Raw genomic sequence first — 24,738 nt, 5'->3', positions numbered from 1 at the left:
TGGAGAACGGAAATTCAGTCCATTACAAAAAAAAATATCATAAATACTGTAACTAAATATGCTTTATTAAATGGGTGTTTATTAAATTCGTTTAGTTGTTCATTACGCCGTCGTGTCGAAAAATGTGTTAATCAACGCAGATACTTGTTTAGGAGTATATTTTATATATTTTGTCGGGTTCTTAGAAAACGATATTCCATGATATTTGTTATGGAAAGTTGTATAAAGAGGAACGATGTTCTGTTGGAGTTCATTCCTTAATTCTTCTCTCAATCGAGCATCTGGTACGGAATAAGAGCGTTGACACTTTGCCACATCTTCCAATTCTTTTGTGAATCCCAAAAATCTTTCTTTCAATGTTTTCGCTACTGGTCCTGCAAAAGTAGAATAAATAAAAGTAAAGCTGCTTTCTTTTACCATTAGAAAATATAACAAGCATACTTAGAAGTACGGACCTGATTCGTCGAAAGGTTCAAGATAGGTACGTGCTTTCGCAAAAGTGTTGAAAACATAACTAGTTTTGTCACGGAGTAAAAGATCATGGTATGTCTGCTCTGCGGTAGGCTCAGCTAGTAACAGCAATTCCATTAGAGAGCTACGGCGTAGAGCATTCACAACATGATTGTGATTATTCAATCGAAAAAGTGTTCTCAGTGCAGCATCTGAGTAACAAGTGTCACTTCTGCTCAAGAGTGCTAAATTTAACTGAGCTAATACTTTCTCTGAAATGAAGAAAATGGTGTAAAGTTTTATAAATTTCAGTTTTTGTTACTCGAACAATACTTTTAGCTGTAAAGAACTTACTGATATATGTTCCTAAAACAATCTTGTACATGTTCTCCGTTTGTTTCATGGAAATGGTACCTTCCATATCCGTACTACTTCTCAAAACAACTCCTGCAGTGTCTGCGTACTCTGCTAGTTGTTCCAAAAACACTAATACATTGCTTGTACTTTCTGCTACTGTACCATCTTTTGGTAGAACCGAGTTGGATTCGTTTCGAACACTCTCTGCGAAGTCTTCTAGTGCTTTTGCTCCCTAATTATTAAATTACACGCTATAAGATTTGAATACAATTTGTATAACGAATTTCATTATAACGTACAGTTATGTTTAGAGTGTTGAGCACGGAAGTGAATTTTGATCTGAGAGCTAGATCACAACCCTCCACAGTGCGTTCTAGATCAGGTTTTAATTCTCCGAGGTGCTTTAAAATAGGAAATATCACTAATACTGCCGAAAAGTCGCGTCGTACTATACACCTTTTGGCACGAGTCGCTATGCTCTCTCCATCGTGAGCTACGAGGTCCATAGCATCCCGCACGGTAGCTTCTAGGACTTGTGCCTGTAAAGTAGCTGGCAGAATCTTAGCGACAAGAGATCTTTCTGCCTGCATAAGTTTGTGGAGACCAACTGTCAAGAGGAGATAATTCTCCATCTCTTGTTCGTCAGGTGCTGTGTCCTCTACCGAGTGTACGGATAACTGTGGCTGAGGTTTTCTAGATGTAGTCAGTGACAAGCCTAAACCAGTAGTTTGCGAAGCTTTCAACAGCATCCTGTTAGCTTTTTTCTCAAGAGCGTGTTGCAATCTTTTAGAAGCTCTCCTTCCACTGGCTTCTTGGGTTCCTAGCGAATATCTATTGCCAAACTTTGCTTTCTGTAAAATACGATGAGATTGTTACTAATAATTTATGAAAAACAAGATTGATGTATGGTGAAACGCATGTTATCGGAAGTTTCTTACTGGTAAAGGACTTCCTGCATGCGTACTGCCACCGCTGGCACTCCTCTGATGTTCTTTTAACAATTGCAACGATTTCAAAACAATCGTAGAACGTACAGATGCGTAGATCTCTACGTGTCTGTGGTGTCCTCTCTCTTCGAGCCAGCCAGTGATTTTGAGTAAGTCTCCTAGGATGCTTTCTGGTAATGGACAGAGAGACTGCGGAGCATCTTCCCCACTGGTGTCTTCGTCTGAACCGATTAGATCCAGGAGAACGATTGGAAGGATAGGCTTACTTTGCCTAGTTAAGATATCATTAAATTCTGCGTATAAAGCATTTAGTCCGACACCAAACAAACTTGTTACGTTTTCTAATTCTACGGAACTGGGATTATTCTTTTGAAAGTATCGTTGTGCATTGTAGAGACGATTCATTGCTTCTAAAAAATTGTCTAAATCTCCGGAGCCTCCTGGACCTGTTCGCACAGCTCCTTCTACTTCTTGACATACTCCGTAGTAGCCAATAGCATGATCCAAAGCGTTTAAGGTTCTTTCGATATCTATAAATGAATCAGATAAATCATAGTTTAAGAATTATTATTCTAGAGAATTATATATGAAACTTCAATTAATTTTGTGGTTGGTATAATCGAGGTTTTTATATGGAATTAAAAGAACCACTTGTAACAAAACATTGAAGTACCTTGAAATATCTTAATTTTTTCAATTATTTTAAATAATCAATTCTAATTGGTTTACAATAACAGACACACATACTTTGTTGCTGCGCTTGAAGATTTCCTGTTTCATTGTACACAGGAAGGATGGTACGCCGCAATGTAGCAAGACGTTGCTCCAAAGAAGAAAGAATTCCTACGACGTTGTTAGTTAATTTCCTACTTCGCTCTTCGGCTTCCTTTAATACTTCTAAAGAAACAATCTCTGCCTCTAGTTTACATTGTATTTCAAATCGTCTTTCAGAAGTGTCAGCTCTTGTGGTATGCATCATTTTATCTACAATTGAAAACTACTTATGTTGCAAAATACAGAAAATTTAGTTTAATATTTGACAACTTACAATGTAATGTAAACGTATTCACATAGCAAAATATAGGAATTCTAATTATTTATTTGACAGCTTACTCCCACTCTAAATGTCTCTACACTGCAAAGTATGGAAAATTTAATTTAATATTTGATAACTTACAATGTAAAGCACAATATTTTGAACGGTTATAAAGATTGACAGATTCTAACTAAGCTTAATTAATTGTATATAATTGTATGTATAACTAGGTCATGTCAACCATGTCAATGATATGATATCATATGATATCATTGACATAAAAACACAAAGGCCGGAGGGGAGAGTAGGGGATGCGAATTTGAGAGAGGAGGACGCTCAAGTTGTGCTTAGATTTGATTGGTTACATTTTCAACGGTGCACTGTATGTCCCTACTACAAAAAATGGTTAATCATACAAAAATTATTAATCATTTGACATTGATATAATAAAAATCTGTTTTATTTTTTATTAAATTAAGCCATCATAGTAAAACCTACAACCCTTTAGTTAGTGGCGGCATCTAGTAACAACAGTGGGAACGGTTTTCACTACAGACTTTGGCATTTTGCCACCGATGGCGCCACTGATAAGTTCACCTGCTCACTGAGCGATGACCTTTCTGGAAGCACCCAATCTACGCTAGTTTACACCTGTTTACACCTGCTCTAAAACAGCAGGTATTTTAAATAATTCCTTTTACTATTTTTGTTGAAATTGTAACAGTAGTTTTAGATAATATTGATATATAATATATACATATCCTATATGTATATATAAAAATAACTTTAAATATGCCAAAAAACTATAGACAATAATGTTTCACAAAATAAATTTGAAGTTATGTCGCCTATGCGGCAAGGAAAGACAGCAAGGCACCAATTTATTTACAGATAAAACCAAAGGAACAGTGTTAATGTCAATTATCAACAAATATTTCTCTAAAGAGGTATATTCCAAGTCTGTTCTATCATTTATTTTTTTTTCACAAGTCATCATAACACTTCTCTTATTACAGGTGATAAATATATCAAATTCCGATGTGTATTCTAAATATGTTTGTATCGACTGCGAACAAAAAATTTGTGTATTCGATGAGTTTTATTTAATGGTAGCGAACGTACAAAAACAGATTGCAGCTCCATCATTGGACATTGATTTTGCAGAGGTATTGTTGATCTTTTATTATTTACATTTACTTTTCAATAATTATCGTTTATTTTTCGATTCGTCGATTAAATGTTCTAAATATTTTGTTTCCAGAGTATGTTGCGCGAATTGAAAGAAAAGGATAAGTTACCAAAAAATACCTTGGCGAAACAAGGGATAAAAAGGAGTACATGTACGATATGCGCGAAAAGTTTTAGATGTCAGGCACACTTAAACAGACACAAGCGGATTCATACAGGACAGAGACCGTTTGTTTGCAATGTTTGTAAGACTATGGAATTATGCGCTTAAACGAAAATTATAATTGCATGTAGATTTGGTCATTTTTGGAGAGAATGATTTATTATCAAAATCTCTCTTAATTCCTAATAAGTTACTCTAAAATTTCTTAAATTCATACATTGCGATATTTTCAGATTTGCAGAATGTCCTTCAACCAACAAGAAATATTGATGAAGCATATAGAAAGACACGATGGCAGAAAACAATTTCAATGTGCCAATTGTCATCAATCGTTTCGATATAAAGTATCGTTAAAGTCTCACGTGATAAATTTCCACCTGGACACAGAGAAATGTGCCAGCAACCAAAATCTACAAATAGAAAACAGTTTGTTTGTTTGTTCCGATTGTGGTAAACAGTTTGTGACAAAATACAAATTGCAGAGGCATTCAAGGTGTCACACCGGAGAGAAACCTTACCATTGCACCTTGTGTATGAAAACATTTTCGCAGACTAGTAATTTGAAGGTACATCAGGTGAAATATCATCAAATACCTGGTTCTTTAACTGAACTGAGAAGGCAGGCTCAATACAGTAACGAAATAGTTGAGCACGATGTACCTGTAACGTTAAACAATTTTTGTAGCGTTAACATGTTAGAGACTGAATTAGAGAGTACAATAAACGAAACAATGAATTCCACCGAACAAAGTGGTTCGTACGCGGCAAAGACTTACGAGAATCCTTTGTATGTTGACAATGAGATTGAGACAATTTTGGATCATGATCTTGGCCAACTGGAGCGAAACAAATATTCTACAAATTTGCAAGTCAAAGAATCTCTTTGTTTAAAGCAACCAGAAATCCCAGAATTATTGCATAATTTATTGTACGACGATGAGTAACTTTAACTGTTTAATTTAATTTTCATAAGGTGACTGTTTCTAGCAATAATAACTAGAAATGTAAAAATTATTAATAGCTGCAGCAATGACCTTTAAGGCATTACAACATTTTTATCAAGTAAAGTAACAGTTTTATCGAGTAAGTCTTTGACAAATGTATACAACTATACTATTAATGTATATATTCTAAAACTGTAGTGAATCGAACTGTGTAAGCAATTTATCATGATCAGTCTTCAAAGGAAATCATACAAAGCTCACTTTAGCATTTGTCTGCTAATGACTTCAAGATTTTGCATCTAAAAATTATCAGTGCATCAATTTGCAACCACTTGCAAACCACTTTGACAATGTTAAGGCACACGCTAAGATAAACGATACAATACTAATAAGCAAAACTTCCTTTTGTTTTATCTCTATATAAATATTTTAGTAATAAAAGTAATCATGCGATTATAAAAGAGATCAGTTATCATGATTTGGCAAATGCATCATTAGAAAAAATGAATCGCTATAAATAATAATAGAACTTTAATAGTTCTTTAGTGCCCATTTTAAAGACAATAAGTTTCATTTCATAACTTAAAGATCACAACTTTGTTTGGTCTGTAAGAATCTTATATAAAATGGCTTGTTTGTAGTCCACATATATTGTTATTACTTTTGTTCGTAATAGTCTTTCAAGTACTTCACATGTAACTTAATAAAATCTGGTTCTTCTTTAGACCATGTAATTAAATTCGCAAATATTCGTTTCATTTCATCGTCCTCAGTTTGCGTATCCAGCAGTAAAGACATCCCGTTGTCACCATTCAAAGCATCTTCATCTTCATCTTCTCCTATGCCCTCATCTTCAAAGAAATTGTTCTCAGCTTCCATGCACTTCAACAAAAAATCATTAACGCTTTCTTCGGATGCTTGTTCCCCTATAATTACGCTAATGATATCCTGTAGATTAGGTTCCAATGGATCTCCTGGCTCTTCTTTTATCAAAACCTCTTCAGGGATTTGTTTAATGATATTTCTCCATGTGTTTTGAATATATGTGACGCTTATTTCCGTCCAAGCCTCGAACAACAAGTCTATACAATCCTTGAGATCATAATCTGAATAAAACTGTTGCACTCCATCTGGATAATTCATCACTTTGCGCAACATTTTACAGCGGTAGGATCGTTTGGTTTCTTCAATTACTCCATGGTTCATAGGTTGGAGGAGAGGAGTGATATTCGCCTGCAGGAATATGATTTCAAAGTGATCATCTTGCTGAATCTCTTTGGGTAGATTGTACTCTCGATAATTATCCAAGAGAAGGATGACTTTTCCACAGGAGCTGGTCATCGATTGATGCATCCTCACTGCTGGTTTAAAGTGATTGAGATACCAATCAGTGAATATTTCTTGATTCATCCATACCTGTGACTGCGATTTGAAAACTACAGGAAGGCGATCCTTGCAATGTTTGAATGCCCTTGGATTCTTGTATTTGTGAATAAACAGTGGCACAAGCTTGTGCGTTCCTGTTACATTAACGCACAAGCCAATTGATACCCGATCCATCGCCAACTTCGTTTCTTCCGCTTCTTTCTCCTCGCTCTGCAAAGTCCTCGTGGGAAGCGCCTTCCACATGAGACCAGTCTCCTCCATCTTGTAAATATTTTCATACTCGATTCCTTCTTGCACCAGCCGTCGAGTGAAATCCTCTACAAATAATTGCTGCGTGGCTGTTGCATTTGCATCCCCGTGTTCGCTAAAGTAGTTCGACAAACGAATACCATGGCGGTTCTTAAAATTCCACAACCAACCTCTGCTTGCTTTGAAAGTTGACGGCCCTCCGAACTCCTTGTTCAGTTCTATCGCTTTCTCCAGCAATATCAAATCCGTGATACGATCCCCAAGCGTCCTCTGCTCTAAAAACCAAGCGTACAAGCGAGTGTCCAGTTCTTCGTTGGCTGGCTTTCGCAGATTTTTCCGTCTTCTCGTTTCAACACCTTGCTCTACGAGTTGACACACTGCCCCTGCGTTTCGCCGTATGCGGCGAACTGTTGCCGGATGAACGTCATATTTCGCGGCTACCCTGGTAATAGCTGCTCCGCTATCCAGTTGCTGCATAATTTCAAGTCTTTGTTCCACCGAGAGGGCAGATTTCCTATTATTTTCGTTGTTACTCGCCATTTTCATAGAGGTTAATATTTGTACGCTATTAGAATGGGCTGAGATTTGTCTCAGGGGCCCATTTTTTTTTGGTTAAAACTTATCAAACCTTATAGTTTTTGACCTGAAAAGTCCGAAAATGCAAGTTAAAAGTTTAGGAATCCAATAGTTTAGAAGATACGAGTACATAAAGATGTGTGTATTTGGCATACTTTGACAGGTCTGAACGACGCCATATTGACTCTACCCATCCTCTGATTGGTTCGCTTCTCTTGCGAGTTACCGGTATTTTTGCTCAAATGAATACCCATTTGGTGATTAATATGCCGAACTATTTTTCGGAGTTTGTTCTGTCAATATAACAATTACTTGTTCTCTTTTACGATTATGAGGAGATATTAACGGAAAACACTGACCAATCAGAGCGCGCGGATACCGTTGGAGCGGCCGCGGTAGCGTATGAGCACGGCCGCATAGCGCGCAACCTACGCTCAACCGGCATACTCGCGCTCTGATTGGTCGGGGTTTTCGCTTAATATATCCTTAACGAAACCTGGGACAACATTTTCGCTAAGGAAAAAGTTGTTTCAAATCACCTCCCAAACCACCCCTTTCAAGGTGTTACAATATTTTTGGGACACCCTGTATTTATTGTATTATCTTATAAACCGTCACTTTTTATCGTAGGGTCCCCACTCTCAAGACCTACGAGCACAGAATGGGTAGACGGGCGACTCGAACGAGTGTTCGGCTCGCAGGCCAACATCACCCGCTTACAGAGCAGATCAGTGAGCGGTGACCTTTCTGAACGCACCCAATACTGTACTCATGATCAAGGAACCACTGGTAGAACCTGGTAAAAACCTTGAAACACGAAGTATCCAGTAGTAACAGACAATAACAGACGCGTCGCGTCCACACAATAATTTAAGGTTATCTTCTACCACAAAATTTCAAAAAACTGAACTATTTCACAGGAAACTCTCCAAACTCCTGCAAGAATCACAAGTGTACTATTAATGGCAATTAGTCGCTGATATCCAAGTATAAACAATGCCAAAATATTACTGTGACTACTGTGACACGTACCTAACCCATGACTCGCCGAGTGTACGAAAGACTCATTGTCAGGGACGTAAACATAAAGACAACGTAAAATATTTCTATCAGAAATGGATGGAGGAACAAGCACAGCAACTAATCGACGCCACAACCGCAGCGTTTAAGGCAGGAAAAATTGCGTCCAATCCATTCGCAGCGAACAAGGGTGCAGCGATTCCTCCACCGCCTAATCTTGGACCAAGACCTGGAGTACCGCCTCAGGGTCCTCCAGGTATGATGCCACCGCCAGGAATGCATGGCGGCCCGATGGGTCCCGGAGGTCCGATGATGATGGGTCCGCACGGACCAATGCCTCCTATGATGGGCATGAGACCTCCTATGATGGGACCTATGGGACCAATGGGACCGATGATGGGGCCTATGGGTCCTATGGGTCCAATGAGACCACCGATGAATGGACCGCCGCCTCCTATGGGAAGAACAACTACTAATGAAGAAATAATGAAATCGTTTAAATGATGTGGTTTTCTATATATACATGTTGTATATTTAATTCTATTATAGTCATGTACATATAAATATAAGCTTTAAAGTACAAATTTTGTTTGACGATTCATGATATTTTTAGAACATTGGAATATTTACAGGAAAACTCGAAACCTTGGGAGAATTAAATAGTATTCAAATAAGACTAATAGTAACTTGTAGCTTTTGTATTGCAATGAAATATCTTGTCAATAAACTATACTTATTAATCAAAACAAGACAAAGTATTGATGTATCTATACTGATATTGAAAAGATGAAAAATTGTTTGTATGTAGCGAGTAATCTCTGGAACTCTCAATAAAGTGAAATGAAATCTCAATAAATATAACATATAACAAATTATTATTCACTTTCATTTGAAAAGCATTTTTTATTTATTTACAAGAATAGATATGAAGATGATTCGTGTACCATATAACGTTACACTCTGGGAAAAAAATCTCCTTTGAAATTAAGTTATAATTATCAAAACTGTATGATATAAATGTAACATAAATTCCTAATATCAATATTAATTGCAAATCAATGCAATTTCCCTACATTAATGTTGTATACATTCAATATACCATTTTATGTCTTAGATTGAAATGTAAGACAAATTCTTAATCAAATGATGTTCGAATAACATAAATACAAACAATTGTAACACCATAGTACCTGTTATATACTTATAGTATGTACATTTATAATGTGTATAATCATGGATAGAATTTAGTATCCGTAATCATATTTTACAATATTTCATCATAAATTTATATACTGACCTTGCGTAAACTATCGCTAAGGTACAAATAATATCTAATATGTTCATTTCGCTAAAACATGAAATCAGCACAATATTTCCAAGAAAACTACTTCAAGTAACTATAAACCGAAGTCACGTATTGCCTATGGTCTTTTTCCAGGTTTATTAGTCTTTGGAGCATATCAATGTGCTCGTGTGTAATATTCTTATCACTCATTCGCTTCTCAACTTCCTCTATAGCTTTATTCATGTATGGTAGATTGAATTCCAGAGCTTCGATGATAACTTTCTTAGCCTTTGCTTCTATGGATGTCTCAACATTTCTCACTTGACTCCCTATGGAATCTAATTTCGCTTTCTTCGATTTCTTCTTCTTCGAAGCATTTGTTTCAGAGTTGACCACACTCACTGTTTGCTGTGGATTGGATATTTTTGTTAGTTCACTATTGTTTGATATTATTTCTACATCTTTGTCAATGGGTCTCACTTCGGTGCAAGGCGTGCTATTTAATTGGTCATTCTTAGCATTCTTCGATAATGTATTGGAACACACTGGTTTCTTAACAGGTAGCGGAATTAAATTAGGTGAAATTGTATAAGGGTTTCGTACAGGAATTTCCGCCGCGTTATTTGGTGGAAGCTGGTCACGTGGTAGCTGTAAAACTTCTATGGGATAAGCATAATAATATCCAGCAATAGTTTTCTCCAATTGGTTTCCTTCACTGTCTGTATAAAACTGCGTAGCGTTGTAATCAGGTTGAATGTTATTACTCGTTGAACATTCAGTAGTGGTAAATGTAGCACTTGGTTGTTTATCTTGTATCTGAGTATTTTTTAGCATAGCATTATTGTTTACATTGGAACTTGTGGAAGCTTTTAATTTATTACAATTTTGTGAATTCTGTTTTTTGACTTTGTTCTCTTTTCCTTTATTTTTCTTTGATTTCTTCTTGTTAAATTTACTAAAGAAAGAGGACAGTTCGTCCTTGGTCAAGGTTCGAGGCACAGTTACTTTATTGTATACCGTGATAATTTGCACGTATAGTGGCAAGGGAACGTCTGGCACTTTCTGTGATGTTAAATTTGCTACTTTCCTACTTAACAATTTTGCAAGTTTGCGTAGCTTTACTGCTTCTCGACTCCACACTGGTTTCGTATGGTATATTTTCAACAATTTCTTTTTCAGTTTCAACAGCTCTCCTGCTTTACAAGACAATATGTTAGGATCTTGAACGCCGGCCATCGACTTCTTCAATTTTTCTATCCGACTGCTAAGATTGTTAGCTTCATCTGGTAAGTCTCGATCCAGTTCCTCTAAGTTTGTTGTCAAAAAATTGAACATCTTCTTCATACCACGTGGTAGATTCGTGTCTATGTGGAGATTCTTCTCGTCGTCTTGCAGGCGAAGCCAAAATCCGAAGATCTGATGCAGATGCACCGGAACACCCATTATCGATCGTATCCTTATCTTCAATACCCTCAGCGGATCAAAAAATATTTTTAATTCAAAGTTAATTATCTTCGACAAGTGGTCGAAGAACTCCACTGGCACAGGACTTTTCACAAAACTGCTTGCGTTTGGAACTATATCATTTGGAACCTTTTTCGTAAGTTCTTCGCCGTTCTGTTTTCTGGTATGGAACGTACCGTACGAATACAATACACAACAGCCTTCGAGACCTTCGTCTGTCTCCGCAGAAAACTCGGCATTTTTTATGCGAGTATGTTTGTTCTTTTTGGATTTAGTCAATGGTATGACGTCTTTGGTGGTGTTATCATAGCCATGTTCTGCGGATTGTGTTCTGTCTCCATAATTTGAGACAGATGCTGGTGTTGGAAAGTGCTGCGACCACCGATATTCATAGCACATGGAGGAATCGTGTCCGCGCTTGGTGCAATTGCAGCAGTAGAGTAAATCCGCAGGCTTCATGATTTCCGATAAGTTTTCTGGGATGTTTATCTCAGAGTTGCGTGTCTGAAATAAAGAAAAAATTATCCTCTACTGTAATTTCCATTAAGAATAAGCTTACCGTTTGATGAAATCTTCTCCAGAGATCGGGACACTCCGTTGATCTATGCCCTACAGCTTTACACATGTTGCAATAAAGTGTGCGACAAGATTCGCAAGTCTTTCTAAACGTTCCTTGCTTTTTACCGCACTGCAAAGAATCGATACATTAATACGAGATCGTAACAAAATATATTTCTTTCAGAAATACATTCGAACCGTGAGACACATTTTCTGAGGACATCGAGCTTCGATGTGTCCTTCCGTACCACACATGTAGCATCGAGGAGGTTTGTGTGGTTGAGTACAATTGTACGCTCGATGACCTTCGCATTGGCACTTGTTACACTTGACGTTCCAAAATCTGTTTCGTCTCGAATGAGTCGGCATCAGGTCTTCATCTAAAATAGCCCAAAGTCTTGGATCCTCTATAATTCATTGAAGTATAGAATACTCGTACAAATTTTGTAACTACAATACAACCAGATAGGTTCTACCAACTCACTTGACATTTTACTTTGTATTTCCTGGATGTCGAAGTTTTCTTGACCTCGAACCTCGTTATAAAAGTTTTTAAGACTCTCAGACATGGGGCGAAAAAAATAATCCACCCACGACTGTTGTTTTTCTTTCTCTTTGCTCTGCTGTGGAGTGGCATTTGCTTCCGAATGTTTACTATTGTTAGTTTTCTTTCGCTTTGCGTTAATATTAGGTTCGTTATCTTCGTCTCTTCTTCTTTTACTTATAGTTAACTCGTTAGGGTTTCGGAAAGTCATTACTTCTACTTCCTCTGCGAAGGTAACCAATTTGGGTTTATCTCTTTCATACACTATATTACTGTTGTTGATATTATCTAACGGAGATTGAAATTCAGACGCGATATTTTTTTCGGTATTGGAGGATGATTTGACTGTCTCGCCAGCAGTTTTGAGTGATTCGGTTGTAAGTGTGAATGTATCTTTTGAAGCGTTTTTATCTTTGTGTGAGTGGGTAAGATCATTTTGGACATTTTTACTCATCTCCATTATTTCCTTTATACTGGAAGCGGCTTTTTGGATTTCTGTGCAGTTTAATGTGATGTCTTCTGTTGCGCAGCTTGCTAAGGTATCATCAATAGTTGTTGATACATTATTTGAAGCTTTGGTTCTTATATAAGTTATATTCTCGTAATCTTCTGTTAGATTACATATATTATTGATGTAGAATTGCTCGTTCCTATTGCTGCTTGACATGTCAAACTCGTCGTCAGAATCTGGTAACTGTATAACAGGTGGCAATGGTTTCGGTGGAATAGGCACTTCTAAAATAGATTCTTCGGAATCGCTGTCCATTTCTACTGATAGTACAGCGACCTCTTCGGAATAGTTACTGACTTTTTGTATCTTATCGCTTCTTGTACATATCTCGTACCTTGTCTCCTTTTCTATTGGGTCCAAGTAACTCAATTGTTGTTGATTTTCTTCTTCCATGTTTTTTTCATCTTGTACATCCTCTTCTGTCTGTTCTTTCTCTTTTTCTTCCAATTGTTGCAATCGTTTATTTAGATTCTCATACTTTTCTTGATATAGTTTATTGATAAACAACTTTGAAAATTCATATTTTCTAAAAATATTGTCAGGATTGTTCACTTTCTGCTTAACGCACATTTCTTCTTCAGTTCTTCCAGTATTATCGTTAATATTACATTGTTTAGAATTTAAAGAAGATTGTCTTGTTTCAAAGTTTGAACATTGCGTAGGTTCTTCTTTAGTCTCTGCTTCTGTTTCTGGTTTTATGTTTTTGCTCGTATCATAGGTGTTAGCTGGATTACTATTGATACTTTCCTGTTTATGAGAAACCACAGACTCCTTATTACCTTTCGGCGATTTAATGCTTTCTTGTGGATGTTGTAAAGCTTCTCTAGATGGTACATTTAAATTATGTTTATTGTGTACATTCGACGATTCACTTTCTGTGTTAAGGGAAAAATTGAATTTGAAATTGCCATCGAAGTTAGATACTTGAGTACTTATAGACTTATTTGATTCTTTACTGTCAAAACCAGAATCTTCTAACTTAATATTCTCTTTTACATCTAGATCTTCCAAATTATTGGAGCCGTAATAGACAGCAGCATACAATCTAGATTGTAAGTCACAATTAACTTCTTCGTCATCGCTATTCTCAGCCTTACAATAATCTAGTTCACACAAATTAAATAATTTATTGTTATTATGCAAGCATGATAAACATTGTACAGGAAGTACATTATTATTATTATTATTATATTTCTTACCTCGAAATACATTGTGTTCCATAGTTATTTGTATGAACGCATGAAACAACTTGATGGAAAAAAGGAATTTGTAGATAATATACGCAACACAAACAAAAACAAATCTTGGGTGAAATGAGAACACTTGTAACGTTTTCCAGAAGAGAATAACTTTGTGTAACTTAGTCTCAAAAAAGTCTCACGTGTTCAACACACTGTATGTACAAAATTGAAATACACACATACACGTACTTGTTTCTTCTGCAAAATGTTTGTCATATTAGAAGAGTGTTTCAAGTCTAATAACATCGTGTGTATTGTATGGTGCGAGCGGGTATATAGGGAGATTTTTAATTCTGTAGATAAGAAAATTTAAAACAAATTTTGTCTTCCGGATGTAGCCATTCATTCGCCACAATGACCTGGCTTCAGCATACAAACATTATTCTTTATTTTTCATAAGCGCATAATTAATAAAATTCTTTGTATTTTTATCATTTATACTTATACAGGGTGTTCCAAAAATGTTGTAACACCTTGAAAGAGGCGGTTCGGGAGGTGATTTGAAACAACTTTTTCCTTAGCGAAAATGTTGTACGAGACTTCGTTGAGGAGATATTAACGGAAAACACTGACCAATCAGAGCGCGAGTATACTGGTGGAGCGGCCGCAGTAGCGTATGAGCGAAGCCGGCTAGCGCGTAGCCTACGCTCACCAGCATAGTCGCGCTCTGATTGGTCGGGGTTTTCGCTTAATATATCCTTAACGAAACCTGGGACAACATTTTCGCTAAGGAAAAAGTTGTTTCAAATCACCTCCCAAACCACCCCTTTCAAGGTGTTACAACATTTTTGGGACACCCTGTATTTGTATATCATCACTAGTTACAGGCGCATTTCCAATCTTATTCTACCAATCACAAACTCGAACACACCTGGGTATTTTCTCTGGGGTAAAATATAGTGAAATCCCTAGTTGTAGGCGTGTCACTAATTTGATTCCAACTTTCCAATCTATCAAACATTTTAACACATTTACCCGCTCACTAAGCGCTTAATGAGCGTTAGTGAGCAGTGTAAAAATTTTCAATGAAAATGCAAGTTTTAACTATATTAACTAACTAGAAAATTATATATGTAATAAATCTTCGAATACATGTTGAATTTGTACGTTGATAACCTATTTTGACCCTGAATGTTTTGGAGATAATGCTATAATAATAATCTCATAATTCATTCTTCATAGATCCTCACTCATTATAGATTGACAGAGTTAAACAATCTATATTTGTTTAACTTATCACAACCTTGCCATTTATCCAATAGAATTGACAATATTTCATCAAATTTATGGTTCTGATAGAAAATTATTAATCAAAATCCATGATCATAAGACTAATATTTAGTTTAAATTTGTACTGTAAAATGTTATTACTAATTATTCCATTAATTCATAAAGGATTCATATTAATATGTACATTTGTTCTTAAGTATCTTTTCAATATTAAGTAATCGAGGTTCGAAGTATTTGTCGTCTAATTGATTTATTTGTACAAAATGTAAAATACAGGGGACAGTAGACAGTCTCTTCTATCCAAACCCTTTCTTCACTGTGACTCTGAAACAAACTCCTCCTTTTCTCAATCTTAATTAATCGAAGAAATGTTTAAGTTACAAAAATAAACACTTCCGAACAGCACCGACAATTCTTCACTTTTAAATTCCGACACAACTGTTCCTGCGGGATACGAAACATGAGAGCGCTACTGATTTTTCTTTTCCTCATTTTAATATTTTTAATCAGTACTTTTTTTTTAAGAATTAAACAACCAAAGATAGCCACAGACCACAGAGAACCACTAACTGCACAATCTATCTAGATAAAAGATGGAAAGAATCTTCTTGAAAGAAACAAAGAAAATCACACCACGAAATTCACGGTCAACTTCACAAGGAAATATCTGTTTTTTTTTAAAAAAACCCATGCAACTGATCGCCAAGTCACAACATGCATTTTATGATAATATAAGTAAACTTTTCTATGCAATGATTGTTTTTTCTTTCCTTTGTTACCACTAAAATCAACAAAATATTTCTCTCTCGGAAAAGTTTCCTTTACGTATCGAACGAATTGTTATATCCTCGGATAACACTGAAATCATCGATGCATCTTCCTGTTAAAAATCATTTACATTTCTAACGTAATAATTATTTCTCAGTCGATGTCACTGAAACTTTGGTAGGTGAACTAAAAATAACGAATGCATTGACTCAGCATAATGGTCATCTATTTGTTGTTCCGACACTATTGTGTGATTAAACCACTGCACCTTCGGTTGCGACATACCGTAACGCACTTTTAAAAATAACATTTTAAAAGAGCGTCACAAGGTTGGTCGCCAAGCACAAACACTTGGATTTGTTTTACATTACACTGTACACGTTCTGTTTCATTTTTTTTTCTTTTATGCTTTTCAAATATTTATCACTAAACACTGTCCCTTTCAAATGAAACGATTACTGTCCCTTTTTCACTGAGAAAAGCACAGGAAGCCGTTTTAAGAATTTTTGTCTTTTTCACTTTCTTCGGTTCACTTTTTCAGAACACATCCACACAAATCACTTAGATAAGTATTATATGTATATATCACACAGATAATTCTACATAATCATAAAATGCAACTTTACAATTAACTAGACTTAATTACTGCATCGAACATGGTTCAAGCAGATCTTTCATATTCAGATTCATGAGTGTATCAAAAAAGATAAGGACCAACTATAAGAAACTAAAAATCCATTTAGGAGTTTCGTACGAATATGAAAGAACTGTGTATACACCCTCTAGAGCGTATAATAACAGTATATATTAAATCTAGGATCGTTATGAGTTATCTGTGATAATTGATCTTATTTAAGTGTTTCCACAAAAAAAAAAAAACTTATCGAATACTGAATTGCTTCGTTATTAAGTTTCTCATATGTATATAAACAGTTATTACGATACGTTTTAATAAAAACTTTTTAATCAAAAATTTACAAAATACGTTCAATTTATTCTACCACCCTTATTAAGAATTTCATGTTTCTCTCAGCAATTCAGATTCGTAGAAGAAATCGATGCTTCTAATGGATATACAGATTCGTATGTTTAGTATCTTCTACTTTAATACTTCCATTATTTGTAACTTCAACAAAATCATTTAACTGTGAGCAATTTAATTATCAAGAAAATTGATAATGGTAGAGATCTTTACTTTTTGTATGTTTAACATAGACTGGAACGCTAATTTCAATTCATTCACATCTTACTTTTGATTGGGATTAGATAACAATATATTTTTGAAGCAACGTTAGAGAAATTAATTTACGTAAAATATATTAAGTGTATACGTAACACCTATGTATGATTATATATTATGTATCACAAAATAATTGAATTTCATCCAAATATAAAGTTTATGTCTCAGATCTGCAAGGATAAAAACTTTATCATCTTCTATTATTATTCAGATATTTGCTATATATTCTGCCTGAAACTTGTCTGCATTCCTCAAGTTCCTCAAATATTTCAATGAAATAAACTTTCATTGTATCCTATTTACAATCTCAAATGAAAGAACTCATCATGTACCAAAGTTTCGCGTCAAACTCTCCTACAATGAAATAATACACTACAAAAGTTTCTGTATGAAAAAAAATGATCATACAAAATACAATATTACTTAAGAAAACCCTCAAGATCAAATGAAAATTTGTATCTCGTATGAAATGTCTCTTCGAAAGCTGCAAATAATGTACTTAAAGTGATGGTACTAAACACCTTAGTCAGTATAAATGTATCCTATAGGTTGCTCTAATTGTATGCGTGCGTGCTTCATGCGCGCATGTGTGTGTGTGTGTGTGTTGTGTTGTGTTGTGTGTGTCATTAATGATATCTTAGGCGCTACCCCCCTTAACAACGACGATTACCAGATGATCCTCTTTGAGTCCTTCTTCGCTGAGACTGGGACAGGTTCTTTTCAACAATTCTGTAGAAAATGCACACGGTGGAAATGCATAAAGAACCCCAGTCCCTTCCGTGTCTTTATTAAGTAGCGAAATGACACCAGCTGCCTCTTTCTGCTTCAAATACGACACCAGGTTACGCAGAGGTCTGGTCTGGACATTAGTGTCATCTGTGGAGATAACGGTACTCGAACCAGCCAACCCTAGGAAAATAGCATGCGAACTGGAAGTTTGAATTCTCTTCGACACATCGTCCAACTTCGGTTGGTCCAAACGTAATCTCTGCGTAATCCTCAGCATGTGCTTTCCATCTTCGTCTTTCATCAAGGCTTCTATTATCTCTGTGTCACCATCGGTTAAATGAAACTTTGCTGGAAAGAGAGAATTTTTTAAGATTAGAGCTCCTTGCCACACCGCTATCGATTTCCTTGCGACTTCTGGAAGTGTACGGGAAGTGGAAAGCATTCCAGTACGAGTGTTCTCTGAATCCGAATCAGAATCGATCGGTCTTCTACGAGGAGATCTTGATCTGGATCTGTCTACGCCAGGTTCCCTAGATAGAGATCTACGCAAGCTTCTCGGAGTTTCGTACTCCAACTCTGGCGGTGGTCTGCGACTGGACCAGTCTGCTTCGTCTCTCATATAACTGTCTGGATAAGTTCCACGATAACCTCCTCGTCCTCCGCCTCTCCTTTCATGCCATGGAGCAGATCCCCTGCCTCTGAAACCTCTTGGTCCATATCCAAAGTCACTGTCTGGTCCATAGGGATCGTAAGATGACTCGTAGTCAACGGGTCTTGGTCTGAACTCTCCGCTCTCTTCCGAGTAGGGTCTAGGCTTGAATCCAAATCCTGGAGTTACATCTGCGAAATCTACTCTTAATCTTCTGTCTGGACCGCCTAGAGGGAATCCTCTCATCTCTTTCACGGCAGCCTGTGCAGCATCGATGGAATCGTATAGAATGTAAGCGTTGCTGTCACCTTTTATGTAATCAATTTTCTTTATCGCTCCAAATCTGTCGAATTCTCTCTCTAATTGGGGCACAGAGGTCCACGGTCCTAAACCGCCAACCCAGATTCTTGTAGTAGGAGTAGCCTTTCCATAACCAATCTTGCATTGAAATTTCCCTATGTACTGTCCAGAAAGTTCCACTTTACATCTGTGCGCCATGTCTAAAGTCTGAAATCTGACGAAAGCGTAAGCATTTCCAGTTCCTGGTGGAGGTCTCTTAATGTCTATGTCATCCACGATTCCATATTTACTAAAAATCCTCCTCAACTCCTCTTCTGTGATATTAATTTCCAAGTTTCCCGCAAAGAGCGTCCTCGTTGCCAGTGGATCATCTTCAGGAGAGACATGATGTAAATAATTTGGGAACTTGTCCTTCTTGTTTTCCACGCGTTCGAATCCATGAACAGGATGCCGTATCATCATGTGTCTTGGAGGACCGTAATGATGAGGAGGACCAGGGTGAACGTGAGGTGGTCCATGATGAATTGGTGGTCTAACAAACTCGTGGTGAGGTGGAGGAATTGCTTCTCGTCTCATTTCCCTATGTGGTGGAGGCAACCCAACTGGAGGTCCGTAGACTCTTTCATATCTTTCCAAAGGTCTGTGTCTATCTGTTGGACCAGGACTTCTAGCATAGTATCTTTCGTAATCAGGTGGAGTGATGGATCTTGGACGTCTATAAGTGTCCGGTCTTTCATAAACTGGCTCCACAAGGGCCACCTTGTCATACATGATAATTCTTGGTTTCGCATGCTTTGCATCTCTGGCATCTTCAGAACTTCTGAAGCAAACATAGGCAACGCGTTCGTCTAGCTCGTGAGAGATCCTAATAGAGAAATCACCAAACTTCTTGTACTCTCTGTAAAGAGTATCCTTGATCACTTCGTCGCTAGCTTTCGGATGAATGGAGCTGATACAAAGAACTTTATAGCTATACGGACGTTCTGCGGGTAACTCTCTTGGGGTTCTTAAATAATCGTCCCTGTGGGAACTAGATTCTACGTAACGTGCGTGAGACGAGGCACGAGTAGGACTAGGACTTCTTGCACCTCTACTACGACGACGGATTCTTTCTGGAGTTATTCGTTCGTCACTGGAATCATCATATCTATAAATTAATGAAATAATGTATAACATGGTAAGGTTCCAACTTAATAGTAATGAGTAAAATGTAGATATTTTGATATGTATATACTGGCAGGATGTTTTAAATACCAAATTTATTAATTAAAGAATACTTGGTTCAACAAATTTGGTAATACATTCCTAAATAAAAATATTTCGTTCTATGCAAAAATTGTACTTCAATTTCTTATAAAAATCTGCAATTGGTTGCCAAGCCAATAATTAATTTGAGGGCAAGTGGAGTATAGTACAGTGAAGATACTGCGTTTACCCAAGTGTCGTGGAAAATAAGTAGTTTAATTGTAATGTTCTTTTCTAAAGGAATAATTTGTGATAAATAGAAAGAGATTTGCGGTTCTTACCGTCCCATGGAGGATCTGCTTCGTTTAACGCGAGGAGGCGGAGTGTCTCGACTGGAACTCCTTTTCATATTATTGCGAATTTTAACTGTGATCTTATGTCGATCGTCACGCGGAATCCCAATCATCAACGCTGCTTAACACGGCAGAGCCGAACGAACGGTCAAAGAAGAAACAAAGAATCGATAATCACACGAAGCTTCTCAGCATGAACATATCGTCATTCGCAGCCTTAACTGTTCTCAAAGAGCACAAAATGGCGACCACTTTCGTTACTCGATTTCCGGAGCCTCTTTCCAATTTCAAATTACATTCCATAAATAAACGAACTAAACGTTCAAATTGTGCATTTCATAGAATTCTTGATTTTTACGTTGATTTATCTATTGTAGATTGTTATAAGTTCAAGTTCTGCATGCGTGATAACGTATTATTTATATTTCAAAATTATTGATTCACGATTGATGTCGAGTAATGTCGAGCGTGGTCGTGTGATATCGTTGCGTCATTCGGCAACGATTCACCAAGCGCGCGCATACTGCGTAGAAGATAACAAAATGTGTAGGAACGTCTGATAGGTTGAAATGAAATTAGGGACACGCCTTAAGCTAGGGATTTCACTATATTTTATGGCGGAGAAAGCACTAGATGTGTTCGAGTTTCTGATTGGTGTACAGGTATTAAAATCCGTTCACAGAGCTTTTCTAGAGTGCACTATGGTTTGCATCATGGATTTAAGTAGAAGGGACAATAAGGTTTCTATATATATACATAACTACAGCCTACTAGAGTCGGTTGTGACATGACTATCATTTTATTCTATTATTCATGAAAAATATGATTATGATACTATTCCGGTTTGTAAAAATAATAAATGATTTAAGAAAAAGAACATAAAGACGCACTCCGAAAGAATGATAAAAATTAACCAAAAGCGGGAAATAACTCACGTTTTCAAAGAATATTTTTTATCAACGTAACATATTTTTGATCTAGTATCTAAACTGTGAAATGGAATAATAAAAGTAAATGTAATTATAATCAAAAATACCATGCGTCACAAACATAACAACTTTTCCAAATGGAAATTAATATAGAAGTAAATGACGAAGGAAGTTAACCTTAAATGGCTATACGAATAGGAAGTACCCGCCCTTTTGAATCCGCCATATTGTCTTTGTCTTCCGCTTTAAGAAGCGACTCACAGAAGGGTGGCAAATAAGATTAAAAGATTGGTTATACTTCTGTGTAGATTTCCATTTTTTAATATTGGTTACATTACTGGATAATTGCGGTGAGTCCACTATCCTAGTATAAAATTTTCGTAAAGTGTACTATTTTGTATCGATTATGTTTCAATGGTTTACAATTTTGTGTATACATTTTCACCTGCCTGTCATTTCCTTCTATCAACATTCCGGCCCTTTTGTTCAGTAATTCCTTGATTTCTAAATATTTTTTTAATCCTTGTATGATATAAAAGTATCCAAAGAAAATGAGATGGGAAACACGTTCGGTTTTATAATTTTACCAACGTATGTTTCTAAAAATATTCATCTATGGAGTATTTATACTACATGAAACATGCATGTACTTCATGTTTGCATGTGTGTTTGGTATCCTTGAAATCGATTAGTGACACAATGTTGCTAAATATTCGACCAAAATATTAGTAGATTACAAGTATTTTAATCTCGTGTTGGACAAACTATCGATTACTTATATCGTAATCTATACATAAATTTTTCATAGTTTTCTATCGCAATGTATTTAGTATAAGAAATTATTAATCTTAAACTAGTATAGCATACATAAGAATTCCTATACGACATACTTGGTACAGAACAGAATGTTTAGAAAAATTTTGCAACCATTATATACAAGGAAAAAGAGTAAAACATTAATGTTACGGTACATTTCTGTTATAGTGAAAATGTCAGAGGTCAACGCGGATCATGTTGACTCTATGGAGGAGGAACTAGAGGTAGAATCGAATTACAAGCCTCCACCAGAGAAAACAATAGAACAAATTCTAGAAGCGGATAGAGAGGATGAAAGTTTACGGAAATATAAGGAAACGCTTCTAGGGGAAGCAAAGTCTGGCGGTATCGTTGTAGGTGCGCATTTCGTTAGCCATTAAAATTAAACATTGCAAGAAAGCTGGTGAATAAAAGAAGAAAATGATCGATTCTTACAGATCCAGACGATCCCAGAAAGGTAATAGTTAAGAAATTGGCGCTTTGCGTCGCAAATCGCCCAGACATGGAATTAGATTTAACGGGAGATCTATCTCAACTAAAAAAACAAACTTTTGTAATAAAAGAAGGCGTGAGTTATAGAATCAGGATCGACTTCATCGTGCAACGCGAAATCGTGCACGGTCTAAAGTATATTCAGAAGACCTATCGTCTCGGCGTACCCGGTAAGAGCTACATCAAAAATTACCTACTAGCTAAATGATAAATACTTTGAGAGTAATGTAGAGTTCAAAATCATATTCCATTCAAATTATATGCTTAAATTGTTGTATTTGGTTTCTGTTTAATGGTTTCGTTGCTAGGTGTCACAGGTAAATTTAAAATTTAATACGTGTATAATAAATTAAACGTTCCACCGTTAAACGTTCACTGATAGCTCTTCTCCTGTATTGCGTTTCAGTGGATAAAATGATACATATGGTTGGTTCTTATCCACCGAAAACAGAAGTGCAATCGTACACCACTCCAGCGGAAGATGCGCCATCCGGAGTAATGGCGCGTGGATCCTACAACGTGAGCTCCTTGTTTACCGACGATGACAAGCATGAACATCTGAAGTGGGAGTGGTCGTTTGAAATAAAAAAAGACTGGAAAGAATAAGGTTCTTTTCGTAACAGGAAATCATACTAACAATCGCGATTGAAATAAAAATGCCAAAAGGGACTCTAATTTTAATAGATACACAACCGTAATGCGATGCCATAACTGTAGTTTTTAAGTAACAAGAGAAAGAGTAATGTTGATATTTATTTAGGTACTTTTCCTGAATCGCGACGCTTGAAAGTGAACAATTAGGTACATAAAGACCTGCGTGCGCGTGGGGCAATGCGAGAATAAAAGAATGAGTGAGTGAGTTAGAAAGAAAGAGAGAGAGAGAGAGAGAGAGAGAGAGAGAGAGAGAGAGAGAGAGAGTCACTGTGGTCCACTTGTAGCCTTAATTATAGATGGTCGACATTTTCTTGCGATTTTTTTTATTCGCCTACCAGATTGATTCTAAATCGTGAAATAGTCATTCCTACAATATTTAAATACGATTGGATAACAGGAAAATATGTTCCAAAGCCGTCGAAGTTTAACATGCGAAACTTCATGATCACGGATTCGCAGTTGCGCCAAATTGGTTCACATCTACTTAGCATTTAGTTACATTTGTATCGATTAGCAAAGACACGATCTCGCTTGATACATATTCGATCAAAGTACCACTTGCATTTAATAAAAAATAGAATGGCATTAGGGGCAACGGTGAATCCGCGTTCGTTTAGGTAAACTTCAAGGTTGTGTGCAAATTTCGTTTTCGTAAATTGAAACTTTTCCGAACCGTTTCTCCAATAAATTCCAAAGTAAAGAAAGCAAGGAGCAGCCTAATATACATAAATGTATCTTTCATATTCTTTATCTGTATCTATAATTTGTTGTATTGTTTTCTCTGGTGGAGGCTTACGATTCGATTCCATGTCTAATTCCGAACATTTTTACCGGTGACAGAAAAATACGTAGTACATATATGTATCATTGTATGTACTGTATCTCTATATATATATTTCTGTATATATTATACTATTTCATACCATCAAACCACGTAAACACTTATTTTATAATCGTTTAGATCGTGCACAACATTTATATCGGCTAATTTAAAAGAAAGAAAAACTTGAAAATATTTGAAAATTCTTAGCTGAGACGCACATTAACTAATAAAGAACGTTTAGCATATACCGCGAACTTCGAGTTCCTTCAATTTCTAGTCGTTCAGCTACAGAACCTTCTGTTTTCTGAGTTGTCAGTTAACAACGAACATTTTGAACCTCATTGTCGATTACATGAGATCTCAAGTTTAATTGAATTGCCAATTACTTTTGATTTAAAATATAATAATTGCAATGTGAGAAAATAGTCGTTCCACGAACTGCCATTTTTAAAACAAATTTGTAATAACCGTTGGTAGAAATAATGAATGTTGTTGCAATTGTGATTTTTATTTTCAATAAAAAATCAAGTTGTCCATATTATTCCTGAAATCTCTAATTTATTATACAAAGCACTTGGCGAGTCCTCGTTTCTTGTACATTTTCATTGTACGTTACCTTCCGAAGAAACTGAAATACCTAATTGAGCCATT

The 24,738-nt window shown here is 36.2% G+C and overlaps 7 protein-coding genes across 12 annotated transcripts; 3 read left to right on the top strand and 4 right to left on the bottom strand.

Annotated features, from left to right (window-relative positions):
• Window positions 1-44: 44 nt before the first annotated feature.
• On the bottom strand, window positions 45-3,090 carry LOC128877662 (exocyst complex component 7). 4 transcript variants are annotated; one of them, XM_054125171.1, is made up of 7 exons: window positions 2,932-3,090; window positions 2,502-2,738; window positions 1,746-2,284; window positions 1,107-1,658; window positions 805-1,039; window positions 456-722; window positions 45-374 (listed from the first exon to the last, which is right to left on the bottom strand). In XM_054125171.1, the coding sequence occupies exons 2-7, from the start codon at window positions 2,731-2,733 to the stop codon at window positions 103-105; spliced, it is 2,097 nt and encodes a 698-aa protein (XP_053981146.1). In that variant the 5' UTR covers window positions 2,734-2,738; window positions 2,932-3,090; the 3' UTR covers window positions 45-102. The 4 variants fall into 4 exon arrangements, with proteins under 4 accessions (XP_053981146.1, XP_053981149.1, XP_053981147.1 ...); XM_054125174.1 differs by having other exon boundaries at window positions 2,502-2,751; window positions 2,932-3,059; XM_054125172.1 differs by having other exon boundaries at window positions 2,803-2,941.
• Window positions 3,091-3,399: 309 nt separating this feature from the next.
• On the top strand, window positions 3,400-5,809 carry LOC128877648 (zinc finger protein 84-like). The gene is made up of 4 exons (XM_054125144.1): window positions 3,400-3,737; window positions 3,807-3,956; window positions 4,052-4,219; window positions 4,375-5,809. Exons 1-4 carry the CDS (start codon window positions 3,606-3,608, stop codon window positions 5,083-5,085), a joined length of 1,161 nt encoding a protein of 386 aa, XP_053981119.1. The 5' UTR covers window positions 3,400-3,605; the 3' UTR covers window positions 5,086-5,809.
• On the bottom strand, window positions 5,602-7,566 carry LOC128877647 (tigger transposable element-derived protein 2-like). 2 transcript variants are annotated; one of them, XM_054125142.1, is made up of 3 exons: window positions 7,452-7,566; window positions 6,891-7,363; window positions 5,602-6,788 (listed from the first exon to the last, which is right to left on the bottom strand). In XM_054125142.1, the coding sequence occupies exons 2-3, from the start codon at window positions 7,264-7,266 to the stop codon at window positions 5,743-5,745; spliced, it is 1,422 nt and encodes a 473-aa protein (XP_053981117.1). In that variant the 5' UTR covers window positions 7,267-7,363; window positions 7,452-7,566; the 3' UTR covers window positions 5,602-5,742. The 2 variants fall into 2 exon arrangements, with proteins under 2 accessions (XP_053981117.1, XP_053981116.1); XM_054125141.1 differs by having other exon boundaries at window positions 5,602-7,363.
• Window positions 7,567-8,051: 485 nt separating this feature from the next.
• On the top strand, window positions 8,052-9,132 carry LOC128877649 (U1 small nuclear ribonucleoprotein C-like). Its single transcript, XM_054125145.1, has one exon. The coding sequence runs from the start codon at window positions 8,293-8,295 to the stop codon at window positions 8,818-8,820; it is 528 nt and encodes a 175-aa protein (XP_053981120.1). The 5' UTR covers window positions 8,052-8,292; the 3' UTR covers window positions 8,821-9,132.
• A 202-nt stretch (window positions 9,133-9,334) lies between these two features.
• On the bottom strand, window positions 9,335-14,373 carry LOC128877644 (uncharacterized). 2 transcript variants are annotated; one of them, XM_054125139.1, is made up of 5 exons: window positions 13,878-14,373; window positions 12,108-13,781; window positions 11,822-12,003; window positions 11,625-11,753; window positions 9,335-11,569 (listed from the first exon to the last, which is right to left on the bottom strand). In XM_054125139.1, the coding sequence occupies exons 1-5, from the start codon at window positions 13,897-13,899 to the stop codon at window positions 9,701-9,703; spliced, it is 3,876 nt and encodes a 1,291-aa protein (XP_053981114.1). In that variant the 5' UTR covers window positions 13,900-14,373; the 3' UTR covers window positions 9,335-9,700. The 2 variants fall into 2 exon arrangements, with proteins under 2 accessions (XP_053981114.1, XP_053981113.1); XM_054125138.1 differs by having other exon boundaries at window positions 11,822-12,030; window positions 13,878-14,371.
• A 1,007-nt stretch (window positions 14,374-15,380) lies between these two features.
• On the bottom strand, window positions 15,381-20,861 carry LOC128877646 (RNA-binding protein spenito). The gene is made up of 2 exons (XM_054125140.1): window positions 20,362-20,861; window positions 15,381-19,982 (listed from the first exon to the last, which is right to left on the bottom strand). Exons 1-2 carry the CDS (start codon window positions 20,484-20,486, stop codon window positions 17,795-17,797), a joined length of 2,313 nt encoding a protein of 770 aa, XP_053981115.1. The 5' UTR covers window positions 20,487-20,861; the 3' UTR covers window positions 15,381-17,794.
• A 400-nt stretch (window positions 20,862-21,261) lies between these two features.
• On the top strand, window positions 21,262-24,194 carry LOC128876103 (rho GDP-dissociation inhibitor 2-like). The gene is made up of 4 exons (XM_054122197.1): window positions 21,262-21,652; window positions 22,287-22,475; window positions 22,556-22,780; window positions 23,017-24,194. The coding sequence occupies exons 2-4, from the start codon at window positions 22,292-22,294 to the stop codon at window positions 23,214-23,216; spliced, it is 609 nt and encodes a 202-aa protein (XP_053978172.1). The 5' UTR covers window positions 21,262-21,652; window positions 22,287-22,291; the 3' UTR covers window positions 23,217-24,194.
• Window positions 24,195-24,738: the final 544 nt, after the last annotated feature.

Source organism: Hylaeus volcanicus, chromosome 5, assembly GCF_026283585.1.
Source record: "Hylaeus volcanicus isolate JK05 chromosome 5, UHH_iyHylVolc1.0_haploid, whole genome shotgun sequence".
In the NCBI taxonomy this organism is placed as follows: domain Eukaryota; kingdom Metazoa; phylum Arthropoda; class Insecta; order Hymenoptera; family Colletidae; genus Hylaeus; species Hylaeus volcanicus.
The sequence above is the reverse complement of the archived record's forward strand: the minus strand, read 5'-3'. Positions and strand labels throughout refer to the sequence as shown.

Bases quoted from the DNA above. Each gene is read 5' to 3' on its own strand.
- LOC128877644 (XM_054125138.1), bottom strand. From the start codon at position 13,899: ATGGAACACAATGTATTTCGAG. The intron at 12,031-12,107 runs GTGAGTTGGTAG...AATGAATTATAG, and splicing joins AATACAAAGTAAAATGTCAA to AGGATCCAAGACTTTGGGCT. The intron at 11,754-11,821 runs GTTCGAATGTAT...GATTCTTTGCAG, and splicing joins CTCAGAAAATGTGTCTCACG to TGCGGTAAAAAGCAAGGAAC.
- LOC128876103 (XM_054122197.1), top strand. From the start codon at position 22,292: ATGTCAGAGGTCAACGCGGATCATGTTGACTCTATGGAGGAGGAACTA. The intron at 22,476-22,555 runs GTGCGCATTTCG...CGATTCTTACAG, and splicing joins GTCTGGCGGTATCGTTGTAG to ATCCAGACGATCCCAGAAAG. The intron at 22,781-23,016 runs GTAAGAGCTACA...ATTGCGTTTCAG, and splicing joins CTATCGTCTCGGCGTACCCG to TGGATAAAATGATACATATG.
- LOC128877662 (XM_054125171.1), bottom strand. From the start codon at position 2,733: ATGATGCATACCACAAGAGCTGACACTTCTGAAAGACGATTTGAAATA. The intron at 2,285-2,501 runs GTATGTGTGTCT...ATTCATTTATAG, and splicing joins TCTTCAAGCGCAGCAACAAA to ATATCGAAAGAACCTTAAAC. The intron at 375-455 runs GTCCGTACTTCT...CTACTTTTGCAG, and splicing joins TGAACCTTTCGACGAATCAG to GACCAGTAGCGAAAACATTG.
- LOC128877649 (XM_054125145.1), top strand. From the start codon at position 8,293: ATGCCAAAATATTACTGTGACTACTGTGACACGTACCTAACCCATGAC.
- LOC128877648 (XM_054125144.1), top strand. From the start codon at position 3,606: ATGTTTCACAAAATAAATTTGAAGTTATGTCGCCTATGCGGCAAGGAA. The intron at 3,738-3,806 runs GTATATTCCAAG...CTCTTATTACAG, and splicing joins ACAAATATTTCTCTAAAGAG to GTGATAAATATATCAAATTC. The intron at 4,220-4,374 runs GTTTGTAAGACT...CGATATTTTCAG, and splicing joins AGAGACCGTTTGTTTGCAAT to ATTTGCAGAATGTCCTTCAA.
- LOC128877647 (XM_054125141.1), bottom strand. From the start codon at position 7,266: ATGAAAATGGCGAGTAACAACGAAAATAATAGGAAATCTGCCCTCTCG.
- LOC128877646 (XM_054125140.1), bottom strand. From the start codon at position 20,486: ATGATTGGGATTCCGCGTGACGATCGACATAAGATCACAGTTAAAATT. The intron at 19,983-20,361 runs GTAAGAACCGCA...ATTAATTTATAG, and splicing joins AGCAGATCCTCCATGGGACG to ATATGATGATTCCAGTGACG.